Source organism: Sciurus vulgaris (genome assembly GCF_902686455.1).
Source record: "Sciurus vulgaris genome assembly, chromosome: 3".
Classification (NCBI taxonomy): Eukaryota; Metazoa; Chordata; class Mammalia; order Rodentia; family Sciuridae; genus Sciurus; species Sciurus vulgaris.
The window spans coordinates 16,674,450-16,692,851 of NC_136463.1; the positions used below are offsets into that span (position 1 = coordinate 16,674,450).

Here is an 18,402-nt window from a genome sequence, read left to right on the forward strand (position 1 = left end):
TACCTTTGGACCGGGGGACTTCCTCTCCTGGACTCACCTCTTTCCCCGGTGCTTGTCCCTGTCTTGTTCTCTGAACTGCATTGCTCTTGATCATCTTGTCTCATCACCCGCGGGTTGGGGCAAGCCCGGTCCCGGCCTCCCACCCTGCTCTACTTCCCTGGCTCGTTCTGCTCTCAGCCGATCCTCAGGCACCTGCTCTCGGCATTAGCTGTATCTCCCTCAGATACAGCTGCCTTTATTATTCTGAATCCTAACTCTACGGAGAGGACCTGAAAACTGCCTTCATGTTTCAAAAGTGTAGTGTCTGGGTTCTAGTTTTCTCACTATGAATGTAATTTAAGTAATAAATATCCGGGCTTGGGATTACAATGAAAAAAAAAAAAAAAAGAAAGGGGGTAAAATGGTAGTTGCCAGAGGCTGAAATGATTCGGGGAAGGGGATGGGGAGATGGTCGTTAAAGGATACATAATTATAGTTAGATAGAAGGAGTAATTTTAGAGAAATCAATTGCATAGCAAGGTGAATATACTTAATGATGATTTCTTGTATTCTTGAAAAATGTAGAGAGCAAACATTGTATGTGGCCACCAGAAAAATAACTATGTGAGGTAATGAATTTATTAAGTAGCTTGATTGAACCATTCTTGAATGATTTTTAAAAATTATGTAAGATTTTAAAAAATCATACAAGTTCTACACATATACTTATATCTGTCAATTGAAAAAATGGCAAGATTGTTAGGCATGTTTTCTTTTCTGAACTTTATGCTATTTAAACTATTTTAATTTTTCTGACTGATTTTAAAATTTATTCTCTGACTTTGTTTCCCTTTTGAAATGTTATTTTATTTCTCTATCTTCTTCTTAGGTCTGTCAATTTTCTTAGCACATCAGAATTAAGCCTTGTGGGACTCATTGCTTAACAAATTACTAATCTATGATTTAAACACTGTAATCTGAGATAATGGATTTTTCTATATTGATACATTTATAAATTTTGTTAGAGGAACTTAGAGTTTCCCTCAAGGCAGCAATGACATGCTCACCATCGTTAGTGGAAAGGTGGTTCCTCAAGTCCTCAATTTCCTCATCTTCCAGTTCATAACCCATGTCTTCCAGGAAGGTATTCATTTTAGAGGCATGACATGTCCCACCTTAGGAAAGAAGGAAGTGACAAAAACAGCCTCTGAGAGCTAAGAAAAATACTAGGTACATTCATGTACCAATTACAATCATTTAAGACAAATTCTCTGCACAACAAATCACTCTGTAGGGCTATGGAGAGACTTATTGTGGAAGTCAGAAATATAATACATTCTGCCCATTTTGCTTCAGGGAATGCATTCTATAGTTTGCAGGAAAGATGTATTTAGAAGAAAGTTAATTATATATCATATAAAATATAAAATTTACTCATATATTAATTATGTATACTTTTATATATTATAAATTATATATACATCTTTTAGGAGAACCTGGTGAATTATATTAGGCAATAACTAGAGCTCTGGACAGCAAAAAGAATTTGAAATTTTTTCATTGCCATAGAGCTATAATTATCATATCAGTTAGAGTTGCATCTGAAAGCTCCACAGGCTAATGGGATTAAAACAAATGATCTAGTTATTGTATGATTAAAAGGTTTTTAAAAAGTTAAGGTAAAGTCTACAGATCTTAGTTTTATTTGCTTTCTTATTGGAATTCTCACTTACCAGGAAAACATTTTATTATATCGAGCAATTCATTTTTATATACTTTTCCATCATCTGTAAAAGAAGGCACATAAAAGTCAAAGAAAAATAACATAGATGTATTTAAAAAAAGAGTAGAAAGCATAATTTTTAAATGCAGACAAAAAATGTACCACTGTAACTTCTACAGTTCTCATGCCTGTACATCTCTTTGTAAACAAATCCAAATACAGGACAAGGAGAAAACTTATTTTTAACTTGGTGGTATTGGAGATTGTACCCAGGGTTTCATTGCAGGCAAGAGCTATCTATATCACTAAGCTATACCCCCAACTCAGGAGAAAATGCTTTAAAATTTTTTTTTTTTTACTTTTTTATTAGTTGTTTTTAGATACACATGACAGTAGAGTGTATTTTGACATACTGCACAGACATGGAGTATGACCCATTCCAATTACGACCCCATTCTTGTGGGTGTATATAGTGTGGAGTTATACTAGTTGTGTACTCAAATATGAACATAGAACATTATGTCCAAATCATTCTACTATCTTTCCTATTCCCATTCCCACTCCCTTCTCTTCACTCCCCTTTGTCTATCCAATGAATTCCTATCCTTCCCTCCTTACCCTCTCCCTTGTTGTGGATTAGCATCCAGATATCATAGAGAACATTTGAACTTTGGTTTTTTGGGACTGGCTTATTTCACTTAGCATGATATTCTCTATTTCCATTCATTTACCGGCAAATGCTATAATTTCATTTTTCTTTATGGCCGAGTGATATTCCATTGTGTATATATACACCACATTTTCTTTATCCATTCATCTGTGGAAAGGCACCTAGGTTGGCTCCATAGCTTGGCTATTGTGAATTGTGCTGCTATAAATATTGATTTGGCTGTGTCACTGCAATATGCTGATTTTAAGTTCTTTGGATATAAACTGAGAAGTGGGATCACAGGGTCAAATGGTGGTTCCATTCCAAGTGTTCTAAGGAATCTCCATACTGCTTTCCATAGTGGTTGACCAATTTGAAGTCCCACCCCAGGAGAAAATTCTTAATATGGATAGTCTATTCACTCATCTATACTGAAACAAATAAACTTCTTTCCTCACTCTGCTCATTTTTCTATCTGTTTACTACTTGTTTATTCATCCTTCTTTTTCTTCTTTTCTTACTTCATGTTTTATTTATATCAGGGAAATTGTATTCTTAATGGGATGACTCAGGTTGAAAGATACAGTCACTGTGTTGCCAAGACTGGTCTTGAACTTGTCATCCTCCCACCTCAATCTCTGAGTAGACGGAATTACAGGCATGTGCCACTGTACCTGGCTAAGATATAACCTTTTAAAACAATGACTTTGAATGTCACAGGCAGAAAATAAAAAATGGAAAAAATGTCAAAGGCATACTTTTCTTCCAACTAAAGCTTAATATCTTTGTTTTCTAGATTTTTATAGGAAAGAATGGGTCAATTTTTATAACAGTCTCACAGTGATGTCAACATTAGCACAGAGATACATTCCATAGTCATACATAAAATACCTACCATTAATTGGCAACATTTTTAGCAGCTCTGCAAATTCCCTATTTGTGAGATTTATCCCCATGTTTCCCAGTACTTTTTTTGTGTCTTTGGCTTCAATTTCTCCTCCTTTTAAAACATGGGAATGACAAAAGTGAGAATTGTCTACTGATTGCGAGTGATAAAAAGTGTACAATAATATCTACAATTTTCAGATGAAAAGCACAAGAAAAGGAAGTTATTTAAATCTAAATATTTATTTATAATAGTCTAATGACCTCAGAGATGTTAACCCATTTCATAGTAAGGGGATATATAGAAGGCCCAGTGATCTAAGTATGTATATACTATTTCGTAATCTAAGTCATATTACCATTAGGTAAAATCCGTGTGACTCTTTGCTCTGCTTGAATTATGAACTAGGTTATCATCAATGACCACATTATTTACATTCCTATCAAAGTTTTATCTTAACATTTATTGGGCCACAGTAGATCCTAAGTAAATATGAACAGGTGTGTGTCCTGTGTCATCATAGCAAAAGGAATCATAAAATAAAAATGAGGTTTCAGAGTATATATAGAACTTGTTGTAGGAATACAGCACTACATTTTGCTAAAACATAAAACATACACTGTAATCTTTATGACATGAGATCCAAACATTAATCTCTAATATAGTTGAAGTTGTCAATGAAAGGATAAGAAAATTCAGTTTTAAATATGTATTTGAATATGAGCCACTTACTTACATTTAAGTAAGCATTTTTTTACAAAATGTCTTGCTCACCTGTGAATTTCTTTACTTCTTTTATCAGTTTATGCAGATCAATCTTTCCAGAAACTAAAATGTAAACCACAATTCAGATAGATACACTTGTGTACTGGTTCAGAAAGACTGTTAAAACACATTTTTTTCCTTAAAATTTGTTTTGAATTATAATCTACCATAGATGAACACAAAATAGGGAGATTTACTCTATAAATATATTGACTATTAATTTCATTATTCTATCTTTTAAGATCTCAACTCCTTCCTCAGGCTTATTATCTTTTCATTGTCTACTACCAGATCCCAGGAACGGGATAAAAAATTTTCAGTTTGGAGCATAAAGCTATTTCCCCATTGAATGTGGTTCCATACCATCATCCCCCAATTAGCTTAATCTATTGTACTTTCCCCAATAAATATGCTCACTACATATTCAAAGATTATAAATGATTTTAAATAAAAAGAATATATCTACTTATTTTGTATCCAATTCAGTCATCCTAAACCAACAACTAGCATCAGCCCTTGCACACAGAATTATTAAATACTTTCCCCCGGTAATGGAATCAAACCTAGGGCCTCACACATGCTAGCAAGTGTTCTACCACTAAGGTGCATCTTCAGTCTCTTACTAAACACTTTAACTGATGGACTGGGACATATCACAATGGCAGAAATAGCTCTCAAATTAGTATATTTTCCCAGAATTGCTGATATAGTATATTTTAGAGTAAGAAAGAAAACTAGAAACTAGGCACATTATTGGTATTTTCTGACAAAAAAGTTATGTTATTTATTATTACACAATCCCATTCTTTCTTTGGGATAGTTTCTATTATACACACTCCATATAATTAGTTAGCAGATCTGTACTTTGATAACTCTTACTACATACAGAACAATATATTACGTAAAATTTTCATGAAACACAGGAAAAAAATATGTACAAAATAGTTAGGAGAAGGTAAGGGCCCTGGAGGATAGAGAGAGAAGTTTTAATATATATTTAATTAGAGTTCCAGAAAAAATAGAACCCTACAGTATAAAGGCAACTTTGAAAGAGATAATGGCTGAGAATTTTCTACATGTGATAAAAGATTCCAATTGCCGGATTCAAAAATCTCAATGAATCCTAAGGAGGATAAATGAAAATAAATTCATTCCTATCTTCCACATCACAGTGAAACTTCAGAACCAAAGAAAAATGTCCCAAAGGCAACAAAGACAAAAAGAATTACCTTCCAAGGACCAATAGTAAGATTTATAGCTGGCTTCCCATCACATCTCATCATTAGAAAGCATAAGATGGTGGAATGAAATTTTATTTTATTCCGTTTATTTTATTTTTTGGTGCTGAGGGATTTAGCCCAGGGTACTTTACCACTGAGTCATATCCCCAGCCCTTCTTATTTTTTGTTTTTGTTTTTTGTTTTTTGTTTTTTCTTTTTTTGCGGTGCTGGGGATTGAACCCAGGGCCTTGTGCTTGCAAGGCAAGCACTCTACCAACTGAGCTATATCCCCAGCCCCCTTCTTATTTTTTAAATTTTGAGACGGGGTCTCTTTAAGTTGCTTAGGGCCTCACTAAGATGCTGAGGCTGGTCTTAAACTTGTGATCCTCCTGGCTCAGCCTCCCAGGTTGCTGGGACTACAGGCATGTGCCACTGTGCTCTGCAAAATGATATTTTAAATGTGCTGAAGAATTCTAGACCCAGAGAAAATATCTAAGGACAAAGAATTAAAAAAAAAAAAGATATTTTTATACCCAAAAAAGGGGTGTTTGTCACTAGCAGATACTTAATCAAGGAAATTAAGCAGAAGAAAACTGATCCCAAAGGAAAGGTTAGAAGTGCAAAAAAGAATGAAAAACAAAGAATAGGTAATCAGTTGGGTAAATCTAAAAGAATGTTGACTTTAAAAAACATTACTATTACTGATATTTGTCAAATTTAATAAGAGAATTAAAGATATAAGAACATTACATAGAGAATGAGACAAATGGAGTTAACATGATTAGGTTCTTCTCTTATCCAAGAGGAAATTAAATTGGAGAGGCACAAACCTATACCTTTATATTGTTCTTTAGCAAGGCACAGCAATAGAAGTGGAGATTTGAATGAATGGGTGGATCAAATGCTGAGAGTATTTTGGAGCAGGAATGATGGAGAGAGCAACTGGACAGTGAAATAACTCAGAAAACAGTGTCTGTATTGGAAGATGATGGGAAAACCCAGAGACCAATATGGTTGATGAATATGGTGGGTACACTTCTTGGAAATAAGCCTAAGAGAACAAAATCTAAGGAGAAGGTAAAATATTGTGTTTAAAAATCCCTTATAGAGAAAGATGAGGTCAGGAAGAAATAATGTGAGCTAGTACCAAAATATAGGAAGAAGGGATCAGGAAGTTTGTATATCAAAAGTAAAGGAATGTGTAATTTGGTGACATGCCTTTTGAAAGATATTGAAAGGTGTAATTAATCTGAAATTAGCAACCTCTTCTGTCGTCTTTCAGCGTCTCTCAAGCATAGAGGTATGTGCTCCACTCTAGCACAGATACCATGTATTCTGAAATTAATGAATACACTAATTCAAAATGAGTTCTTGAGTTGGGACGGGGCTCTTCCCTAAGATTTAAAAAGTCATATTAGCCTCAAAACAGATCTAGATCCAAGGAGTCTTATGATAAGCCTGTAAATTTAAATTTTCCTAAAAGGGCCATCTAATAATATCTATTATGCTCACCACCAACGGGTAGGTTTTGTGATAAATCTTTAAGTTTCTTATCTGGGAGCATGATTTTCATGTTTTCCAAAACGTTTTCCAGATTATTGATATCAACTCCCCCACCTAAGGAAAGAAATGGAACACAAAGGAAATTAAATGACCTCCTCGAACAAGAAAACTCCAGTTAATCCCCATGTACTGTGGCTTTAAGCAAAAACATAATGAACCAAAATGTTCAAGTACACGAAAGTGAAAAACATGGAATTAGGATTGTAACCTCCTGCTTAATCTTTAGGAAAATCCTCAAGTAAGAGTTCAATCTCCAGGGACTCACAATGGAGGACACAAATTGAAAACTTTCTGGTAGATAGATTCTAAAAACTGTTTAGGTCTTTAAATTATTGAAATGTCCTAGACAACTGCCAATTCTTTTTTTTTTTTTTTGTACTGGGAATTGAACCTAGGAGGTGCTTAACCACTGAGTCACATCCCGTCCTCTTTCATATTTTATTTAGAGACAGGGTCTTGCTAAATTGCTTAGGGCCTCACTAGGTTGCTGAGGCTGGCTTTGAAATTGCGATCCTCCTGCTTCAGCCTCCCAAGGTGCTAGGAGTACAGTCATGTGCCACTGCACTGGGCTTTCCAATTCTTTACTTCCCATCTTCTATAGAGAGGTAGATTTAAATGTACTTTTCAAGTAAATTTTGTAAAAGTCAATCTTAGCAGCAAAATGAAAAATTATTTGGAAAATACAGCTATATCTGAAGACAACAGAGTGAGTATAGGATGAATATGAAAAACATTAAGATCCACAATAGAGGAATAATACAATAAGAGGCTGGAGAATTTTTCTTCTTCCTGTGCTTTTTACCTTTGAAAGATTCAACACCGTCTAGCAATCTACTTTTATATATATTTCCATCATCTGTAAAAAATAAAAAAGGGCAAAATTCCCATCACAGATAAAGTGATACAGAGATTTAGAAAGACAGTACAAAGGTATCATTTCATAAAGATACTTTTAAATGATTTGCCTTAGAAATATCTTTGATTTTTGCCCTTCTAAGAGTTTAAAACCATGAAAGAGAGGAAAATCTCAGAGTACTGTGTCTGACTGAATGGAAATAAATATTTAATTATTAAATAACTTGTGGCAAACACCATAAAAGAACATGAACACATAAAAGAACATGAACACATATTTCTTTCACTTTCGTCATTGACTTTTCCTTCTTTCTCCTGTTTTCCTAATCCTTCCACCTTCACTTTCCCTCTTACATCTGTCCATTTAACTTTTAGTTCTAAGTATGGACCCAAACATAATAATAGAACATTTTATATGCAGTGACAGAATTCAAGAAAATAGATATGCTGATTCTTAAAGAACCAAATTTTACTTTCCAAAGAAAGAATAAAGTCATGCTAAAATTTCTTAGTCATCTTTTTTTAAAGTAGGCTATCTAATGGGTATAGTTTTTAAAAAGTTGTCATAATACACAAACTGAACTTTATCACTCTAATAATCTTTGAAATGCTCACCATCAACTTGAAGATCTTTTACCAGTTCCAAGCATTCTTTAGGTGTCAGTTCTATCCCAATGCCATCCAGAATATTTTTCACATCTTTGACATTAACTTTTTCTCCTTCAAAACATAAAAATTTCAAGTATAGTTGATAATATTAAGAGATATTTAAGTATTCAAAAAAATGAAACAAGACTGTACATGTTTTTATATCACCAACCCAACTGCTAGATAAAAGATAAAGGCACAATAAGACCCACCCAGTGGAATAAGCAACAAGAAGAGAATTAGAAGTTGTTTCCTTGACCCTGGGGAAAGAAGCAATTTTTATTATATTTTTATAAGTATTTTTATAAAGCACAATCCTCAGTAAATTGGTGAATTTACACAGTAAATTTACAGTCCTCAGTAAATTTAGGCAAATGTCTAAAAACTTAGAATGTTGTAAAAGGTTGACCTGATAGTGGTCTCTGTTTTCCCCATAATTGTTGAATTATTTAACCATTATCCTAATCTTTACTTCAATAATTATTGTGGTGATCTAGAGAAGGAAAGATTAACTTTCTCCTTGAAAGATCAGATAGTATAAATTTTAGGCTCTGCAAGCTCTATGATTTCTGTTATAGTTACTAAACTCTGCTGTCATTATTACAAAAGCAGTCATTATTAAGACATTATGAAGAACGTGACTATGTTCTAATACAACTTCATTAATAAAAACAGGCAAAGGTGTGTATTTGGCTGATGGGCAGTGGTCTACTTATCCCTTGTAAAGATTTTCACTTTTTCAGAGGTGAAGATCTGCAGTGCTTTATTACCACATTGTCAAATATTTTGGAGGATGTAGGATTTATTACTAAGAAATGAAAGTAAGACTTAATCCAGATAATCCACAAACTGACTTTTTTTGGATATATTCTAATTATACAAAATAAATCATTGTGATATATTCATACAAGCACATAAAATAGTTTAGTCACTTTGATTGCTCAGTATCTCCCCTTTTCCTCTCCTCTTCCTCCTCCCCCATCCGCATCCTCTACTGGTCTCCCTTCAATTTTCATGAAATTGCTCTCCTCCCTTTTTACTTTCGAGCTTCCAATATGAGAGAAAACAGACAACCCTTGACCTTCCGAATCTAGCTCACTCATTCAACATGGTGTTCTCCATTTCTATTTTCTTGCAAATGACATAATTTCATTCTTCTTTATGACCAAATAAAACTTCATTGTGTATATGTACCACATTTTCTTTATGCATTCATCTGTCCACAGACACCTAGGCTGGTTCCATAATGTGGCTATTGTGAATTGTGCTACTATAAACATGGGTACGAGTATATCATGAGAGTATGCCGACTTTAGTTCCTTTGGATAAATACTGAGGAGTGCTACAGCTGGGTCATATGGTGTTTCCATTCCCAGTCTTTTGAGGAAACTCCATACTAGTTTCCATAGTGATCGTACTGATTTATAATCCCACCAACAGTTTCCCCTGATTCTTATCAGCATTTATTATTACTGTATTCTTTCTGGGGGGAAGAGTGCTGGGGATTGAATCTAGGGACACTTCACCACTTAGCTACATCCCAGTCATTTTCATTTTCTTATTTTGAGACAGGATCTTGCTAAGTTGCTTAGGGACTCAATAACTTGCTGAAGCTGTCCTTGAACTTGCAGTCCTCCTGCCTCAGCCTCCCTAGTCCCTGGGATTATAGGCATATACCACCACATTACTTGTATTCTTGATGATTGCCATTCTAACTGGAGTGAGATGAAATCTTAGTTCAGTTTTGATTTGTGTTTCCCCAATTGCAATGATGTTAAACACTTTTTCATATATTTCTTGGCCATTTGTATTTCCTCTTTGGAGAAATACACAGTCTGACTTTGAACAATTACACACAAGTACTTGTAACAAAACTCCTGTAACACAATGCAGGTGAAGAAATACAGCAATGAAAACACTTTCTTATGTTCTTGCAACACTGTCCTGACTTTTTGGATGAACATCTCTTGCTTTTCTTTATAAATTTATCATTCAAGTTAATACGCTTAATTCCTATGGTCTAGATTTGACAAAAGCATTTGCCTTTTGTCAAATGCTATGTAAATGAAATTAGGTATTATGTATAATTTTCAATGATGCATGTGAGAATGGTCCATTGTGGGTGCAGGCCATGAGGGGATATATTTTTTGTAGAGAATTAGAAAGAAAAAACAGTTAAAAGCAGGTCTGCCTTCTGTTACCACATGGTGGCATTTCAAATATCATCAATAAATATTTTCCCCATTCAGGCAGGACTGTTCTTACTGCATCTTCCCATCTTTATATGCTAGTAGTATCTGGTTGACTTTTTTTTAAATAAAGGTTGAATTCACATAACCCATAATTAACCATTTTAAAGTATGTCATTCAGCAGCACTCACTGTACTTAGAACTTTGTGCATCACCTCTATCTAGTTTCAAATACTTTTATCTTCCCAAAGGAAAACCCACACTCATTCTCCATTGTCTTTGCCTCCCAGCCTGTGAGAACCATGACTTGGATTTACCTATTTTCAGACTCTATGGATTATCTCTTCATATAAATGGAATGATATAATATATGAGTTTTTGTGTCTGGCTAATTTCACTTACTATAATGGCTTAGAGGTTCATCTATGTTGTGGCGTGCATCAATACTTCATTCTTTAAAAAAAATTTTTTTTTTAGTTGTAGATGGACATAATACCTTTATTTATTTATTTATTTATTTATTTATTTTATGTGGTGCTGAGGATCTAACCCAGTGCCTCACACATGCTAGTCAAGTGCTCTACCAAGGAGCCACAATCACAGCCCCACTTTATTCTGTTTTTATGACTGAATATTACTGCCTTTTAATGAGATTATGGGCTAAATAGTGCCCTCCCCCACAATTTATATGTTGATGTCCTAACCCTAAGTACCTCATAATGTAAAGAGGTAATTAAGATAAAACGAGGTCATATGGAGGGGTCCTAATTGAACATGATTTGTATTTTTAGAAGAGGAGATTAAGAGACCAATAACCCGGACAGAGGAAAAACCATGTGAGGGCACAGTGAGAAAAAACTGGCCATCTGCAAGCCAAGAAAAAAGGTCACAGAAGAAACTAAATGTGCTGACACCACAATTTTGGATTTCTAGGACCTTGAATTGTGAGAAAATAAATTTCTATTGTTTAAGCTACCTTGTTATGTTATTTTGTTATGGCAGCCCTAGAAAAGCAATACATATAGATATACCACATATTATTTATCTGTTAATCAGTTGATGGACATTTGGGTTGTCTTTACATTCTGGCTTATGAGAGTTCTTATAGGCAGAGGTAGACTGCAATACAATTATAGTAGGACTCTTCAATATTCCACTTTCAATAGTGGGAACTCATCCAGACAGAAAATCAACAGGAAAACCCTAGAACTGAACCACATTTAGAAAAAATGGACCAACAGACATATACAGAACATGCTATCCAACAGCAAAAGAATATAAATTCTCCTCAAGTGTACAGGGAACATTATCCAGGATAGATAATATGTTAGGTCACAAAACAAATTTTAACAAATTCAGAAAGATTAAAATCATATTAAGTATCTTTTCTAAGTATAATGGTGTAAAATAAGAATCAATAATAAGGGTAATCTTGGAAAATTCACAAATAGATGGAAATCAAACAACATGATCCTTAACAATCAATGAACTAATGAAGAAATTAAAAGGCAAATTAAAAAATGTCTTGAGAAAAACAAAAAGGATGTACAACATACCAAACCTGGGATGCAACGAAAGCAGTTTCAAGGGAAATTTATGGCAATCTGCACCTACATCAAAAAGGAGACATCTCAAAAAACCTGACATCAAACCTTAGAGAACTTGAAAAAGAATAAACTAACCCCAAATTAGCAGAAGAAAGGAAATAAAGATCAGGGCAGAAATAAGTGAAATAGTCTAAAATCTATAAAAGATTCACAAAATTAAAAGTTGGTTTTTTCAAAGGTAAACAAAATTAAGAAAAGAGATAAAGTAGAAATACACAAAATGAGAAATGAAAAAGGAGGCTTTACAAGTGATACCTCAGAAATACCAGGCTCATGAGAGACTATTACGAACAATGACATTCCCATAAATTGTATAACCTAGAAGAAATTAATAAATTCCTAGAAACATAGAACCCACCAAGACTGAGTCATGAAGATATGGAATTTCTGAACACATCAATAATGAGTGAGAAGTTTGAACCAGTAATAAAAAAATTCTTATCAAAGAAAAGCCCAGAACCTTATGGTTTGTGCTAAATTTTAGCAAACATTAAAAAAAGAATTAGTATCAATCTTTCTCAAATTCTTCCAAAAAACGGAAGAGAAGGGAATACTTGCAAATCAGTTATGAGGACAGCATTACCCTGAGGACAAAAAAAAAAAAAAAAAAAAAAAAAAGGACAAAATAATCTCCAATGTCCATGGATGCAAAAATCTTCAATTGAATATTAGCAAATTGAATTCAATAGTACATTAAAAGTATCACTTATCATGATCAAGTGGGGTTAATTCTTGGGCTACAAGGGTGTTTCAACGTATGTAAATTGATGTTACAGATCATATAAACAAAATGAATGACAAAAACCACATTATTGTCTCAATAGTTATAGAGAAAGCACTTGACAAAACTCAACATCCTTTCATGATGAAAACACTCAGTAATTTTAGAAGGAATGTGACACAATAAATCAACACAATAAATCAAATCCACAGCTAAGATCACTCAATGCAAGTTGTACATTTTCCTGTAAGTTCAAAGAACAAGACAAGTATGCCCACTCTTGTCACTTCTGTTCAATGTAGCACTGGAAGTCCTCACCAGAGGTATTAGGCAAGACAAAGAATTAAAATTAACCAAAATAGAAAAGAAGCAGTCATATTGTATTTGCTGATGTCATCACATTACATATAGAACACTAGCCCAGCGCAGTGGCACATGCCTGTAATCCCAGCGACTTGGGATGCTAAAGCAGGAGGACTGAAGTTCAAACGCAGCCTCAGCAATTTATCAAGTCTAAGCAACTCAGCAAGACTCTGCCTCTAATAAAATATAAAAAAAAGGGCTGTGGATGTGTCTCAGTGGTTAAGCAACCCTGGGTTCAATCCTGCTATCAAAAAAAAAAAAAAAAAAAAAGAAAAAAGAAAGAAAACTCCAAGGTTTCCACCCAAAAACTAAAGTGATAAACAAGTTCATTACCCTATGTACATGTATGATTACACAAATGGTATGACTACTTCATGTAGAACCAGAGAAATAAGTTTTATCTCATTTGTTTATAATGAATCAAAATAAATAAATTAAAAAAAATAAAATAACCTTGAAAAATAAAACCAGCATAGAAAATATAGCATTTCTATACACTAACAATGAACTATTGGAAAAGAAATCAAGAAAATGATTCCCCTTACAATAGCATAAAAATTAAAGTCAAGAGTAAATTTAACAAAGGAGGTGAAAGATATATATAATGAAAATTATAAAACATTAATGAAAGAAATTGAACAAATGGAATGATATCCTATGTTCATGGATTGGAAGAATTAATGTTGTTCAAATGCTTAAACCACCAAAAGTGACCTATAGATTCAATGCAATTCCCAACAAATTTCAAATGCTATTTTTCACAGAAATAGGAAAACAATCCCAGAATACATATGGAGCTACCACAGACATCAAATACTCTAGGCAATATTGAGCAAAAAGAACAAAGCTAGAGACATTGCATGAGAACTAGCCAAATATACTGAATTCATTTTATTGTTACACATGCCTACAGTTTAGTCAGAATTTTCAATTTGTTATAAAAATGTAAAAATTAACATATAGGAAATGGAAAATAGTACTTTCATATGACATTGTTTTCTTTTGAAGATACATATGTATTGAGGGATATGAGTTATGATTTTTGTAGCGGGGGCACCAGGGATTGAACTCAGGGGCACTGAGAGACATCCCCAGCCCTATTTGCTTTTGTTGAGGTTGGCTTTGAACCCCCGATCCTCCTGCCTCAGCTTGAGCTGCTGGGATTACAGGCATGTGCCACTGTGTCTGGCATAAATTTCTTTCTTTTTCTTTTCTTTTTTTTGGTACTGGGGATTGAACCCAGGAGGCTTAATCACTGAGCCACATCTCTAACCTTTTTTTATGCTTTATTTTGGAACAGGGTCTTGCTCAGTTATTTAGAGCCTCACTAAGTTGCTGAGGCTGGATTTGAATTTGTGATCCTCCTGCCTCAGCCTCCAGAGCTGCTGGGATTACAGGCATATGCCACTCAGCCTGGCAACATAAGTTCTTAAATGAGCACCAAAGTCGAACGAATTTTTGACAGAAAATGTAATTAAAATCTTAGGTATTCAGATCTTATTCAGGTTAAGAAATAAGTGTTTCAGTATACACTTGTCAGTTTTTCTTTTGATCCAAATGTTTGATCTGACCTGATAAAGACAAAGCTATATTTAAAAAGGAAAGAAAAAAGAAAAAAAGAATGAATCAGAGAAAACTTGTGGCATGATGTAAAATAAGCATGCTTTGTCATTAGGAAATAGAAATAGGTCAGGTGTGCCTGGGGAATGTTCACTGAATGTAAATAGCAATCATAATTAGTAAATAAGTATAACACTAAAAAGAATTCACGTAATAGGTTTAAAAAGATTAGGAAAGTAACCGAGTACCCTGGAGTGTTTTTTTTTTTTTTTTTTTTTTTTTTTTTTTTTTTTTTAATATTGCAGTGCTAGGGATTGAACCCAGGACCTTGTGCTTGCAAGGCAAGCATTCTACCAACTGAGCTATATCCCCAGCACCCTTGGAGTTCTTTATTCCTGATCAAACTGATTAATACCTGCTAGCATTCATTACTATCTTTTTATTTATTTTATTTTTACAGACTGTATTTTGATTCACTGTACACAAATGGGGTACAACTTTCCATTTCTATGGTTGTACACAATGTAGATTCACACCATTCATGTAATCATACATGTACATAGGGTAATAATGTCTGTCTCAGTCCACTACCTTTCCTCCCCCCATTCCCTCCTGCCCCATTTCCCTCTACACAATCCAAAGTTCCTCCATTTTTCTCTTGCCCCCCACGACCCTCGCCCCCACTATGTATCGTCATCCTTTTATCAGAGAAAATATTTGGCCTTTGGTTTTTAGGGCTTGGCTTATTTCACTTAGCATGATATTCTCCAACTCCATCCATTTACCAGAAAATGCCATAATTTTATTCTTCTTTATGATACTATTCCATTGTGTATATATACCACAGTTTCTTTATCCATTCATCAATTGAAGGGCATCTAGTTTGGTTCCACAATCTAGCAGAGCACTAATTTCCAAAATTTATAAGGAACTTAAAAAACTTTACACCAAAAATACCAAGAACCCAATCAATAAATGGACTAAGGAGCTGGGCAGACACTTCACAGAAGAAGATATACAGGTGATCAACAAGTACATGAAAAAGTGCTCATTATCTCTAGTAATTAGAAAAATGCAAATCAAAACCACCCTAAGAGTTCATTTAACTCCAATTAGAATGGCTATTATCCAATGGTACAGAATAGAGGACATGGACACAAACCCAAATAAATACAATTTTCTCATACTAGACAAAGGGGCCAAAAATATGCAATGGAGAAAAGATAGCCTCTTCAACAAATGGTGCTGGGAAAACTGGAAACCCATATGCAACAGAATGAAATTAAACCCCTATCTCTCACCCTGCACAAAACTCAACTCAAAATGGATCAAGGACTCGGAATCTGACCAGAGACCCTGCATCTTATAGAAGAAAAAGTAGGTCCAAATCTTCAACATGTCGGCTTCGGATCAGACTTCCTTAACAGGACTCCCATAGCACAAGAAATAAAAGCAAGAATCAATAACTGGGATAGATTCAAACTAAAAAGCTTTCTCTCAGCAAAGGAAACTATCAGTAATGTGAAGAGAGATCCTACAGAGTGGGAGAAAATCTTTGCCACTCATACTTCAGATAGAGCACTAATTTCCAGAATCTATAAAGAACTCAAAAAACTTTACACCAAGAATACAAATAATCCAATCAACAATTGGGCTAAGGAAATGAAGAGACACTTCACAGAAGAAGATGTACAAGGAATCAACAGATATATGAAAAAATGTTCAACATCTCTAGTAATAAGAGAAATGCAAATCAAAACTACCCTAAGATTCTATCTCACCCCAATTAGAATGGTGATTATCAAGAACACAAGCAACAATAGGTGTTGGAGAGGATGTGGGGAAAAAGGTACACTCATACATTGCTGGTGGGGTTGCAAATTAGTGCAGCCACTCTGGAAAGCAGTATGGAGATTCCTCAGAAAGCTTGGAATGGAACCACCATTTGACCCAGCTATCCCACTCCTCGGCCTATACCCAAAGGACTTAAAATCAGCATACTACAGAGATACATACAGTCACATCAATGTTCATAGTTGCTCAATTCACCATAGCCAGATTGTGGAACCAACCTAGAGGTCCGTCAATTGATGAATGGATAAAGAAACTGTGGCATATGTATACAATGGAATATTACTCAGCCATAAAGAATAATAAAATTATGGCATTTGCAGGCAAATGGATGTAATTGGAGAATATCATGCTAAGTGAGATAAGCCAATCTCAAAAAACCAAAGGACGAATGATCTCGCTGATAAGTGGATGATGACATATAATGGGGGGTGGGAGGGATTAGCATTAGGGTTAGGGGTAGGTTTAGGGTTAGGGTTAAGGAGGGTGGCAAGAATGGAGAAAGGAAGGACTGTATAGAGGGAAAAGAGGGGTGAGAAGGGTGGGGGGAAAGGGAAAAATAACAGAATGAATCAAACAACATTACCCTATGTAAATTTATGATTACACAAATGGTATGCTTTGACTCCATGTACAGAGAAACAACATGTATCCCATTTGTTTACAATAAAAAAAATTATATTTGCCCCCCCCAAAAAAAGAATGGCTATTATCAAGAACACAAGCAATAATAAGTGTTGGCATGGATGTGGGGTGCAAGGCACACTCATACATTGCTGGTGGAGTTGCAAATTGTGCAGCCACTCTAGAAAGCAGTATGGAGATTCCTCAGAAAACTTGGAATGGACCCACCATTTCACCCAGCTATCCCACTTCTCGGTTTATACCCTAAGGACTTAAAATCAGCGCACTACAGTGACATAGCTACATCAATATTCATAACTGCTCAATTCATTGCTATCTTTAAAATTTTTTAAGATTCTTTTTAGTTTTGATATAACGCCAGGATACACCTTGACAAAATCACAGAGCATGGAATTTGCTCCAATGCAGTCCCCAGTATTCCTCCCCAACTTGTGCTCCCCTCTCTCCACTTTTCTAATTCCTCTTCAATGCATTTACTGTTTACTTTTTTAAAAAAGTAGTGTCACATCCATATACTTGATGCCAGGATCCACCCTCCCACATCCATGCATGCACATACAAAAGTTTGGTCAGATTAATTCCACTGTTCTTCCCTTCTCCTGTCTGTTCTTCCTCCTCAATCTCCTTCATCTAGCAGCACAATTCACAATAGCCAAGCTATGGAACCAATCTAGGTGTTCTTCAACAGATGAATGGGTAGAGAAAGTCTTTCACATATCACTATTTAATTGCACTGAAACACAATTGTTTTATTTTAAAGAAGCAGCTAATAACAATATAACATAAAAAAGAACATGTGGTATATATACAATGGAGTACTACTCAGTCATAAAGAAGAATGACATTATGGCATTTGTTGGTAAATGAATGGTAATGGAGATTATCATGCAGTGAAATAAGCCAGTCCCCAAATGTCACACAAAGAATGTTTTCTCTGATATGAGGAAGTTAATCCAAAATAAAGGAGAGGGGAGGAAAAACAAGAAAGAAAGAGCAAGAAAGGAAAAGAAAAAAAGAAGGGAGAGGGAATTTCATCAAAATAGAGAAAGATCACTATTTTAAAGTAAAAGAACTCTGCTGGTGAGTGTCATCTGAGCAGTCATTTAAAAATTGAAATCATCCTGGATTCCTCAGTAGCCCTATGAGGATGTATGCTTATGTGGCCTGGAAGGAAAAT

The 18,402-nt window shown here is 34.7% G+C and overlaps 1 protein-coding gene across 1 annotated transcript in view; it reads right to left on the reverse strand.

Moving 5' to 3' along the window:
• EFCAB3 (EF-hand calcium binding domain 3) overlaps positions 1 to 18,402 on the reverse strand; it is a 483,726-nt gene that overhangs the window by 120,532 nt on the left and 344,792 nt on the right. The window contains exons 77-83 of the mRNA XM_079134930.1: positions 8,256 to 8,360; positions 7,588 to 7,641; positions 6,735 to 6,839; positions 4,012 to 4,065; positions 3,247 to 3,351; positions 1,713 to 1,766; positions 1,047 to 1,154 (exon numbers count right to left, since the gene is read on the reverse strand). Of these exons, the coding sequence (XP_078991056.1) occupies positions 1,047 to 1,154; positions 1,713 to 1,766; positions 3,247 to 3,351; positions 4,012 to 4,065; positions 6,735 to 6,839; positions 7,588 to 7,641; positions 8,256 to 8,360 (585 nt within the window). The remainder of the gene's footprint in view (positions 1 to 1,046; positions 1,155 to 1,712; positions 1,767 to 3,246; positions 3,352 to 4,011; positions 4,066 to 6,734; positions 6,840 to 7,587; positions 7,642 to 8,255; positions 8,361 to 18,402) is intronic.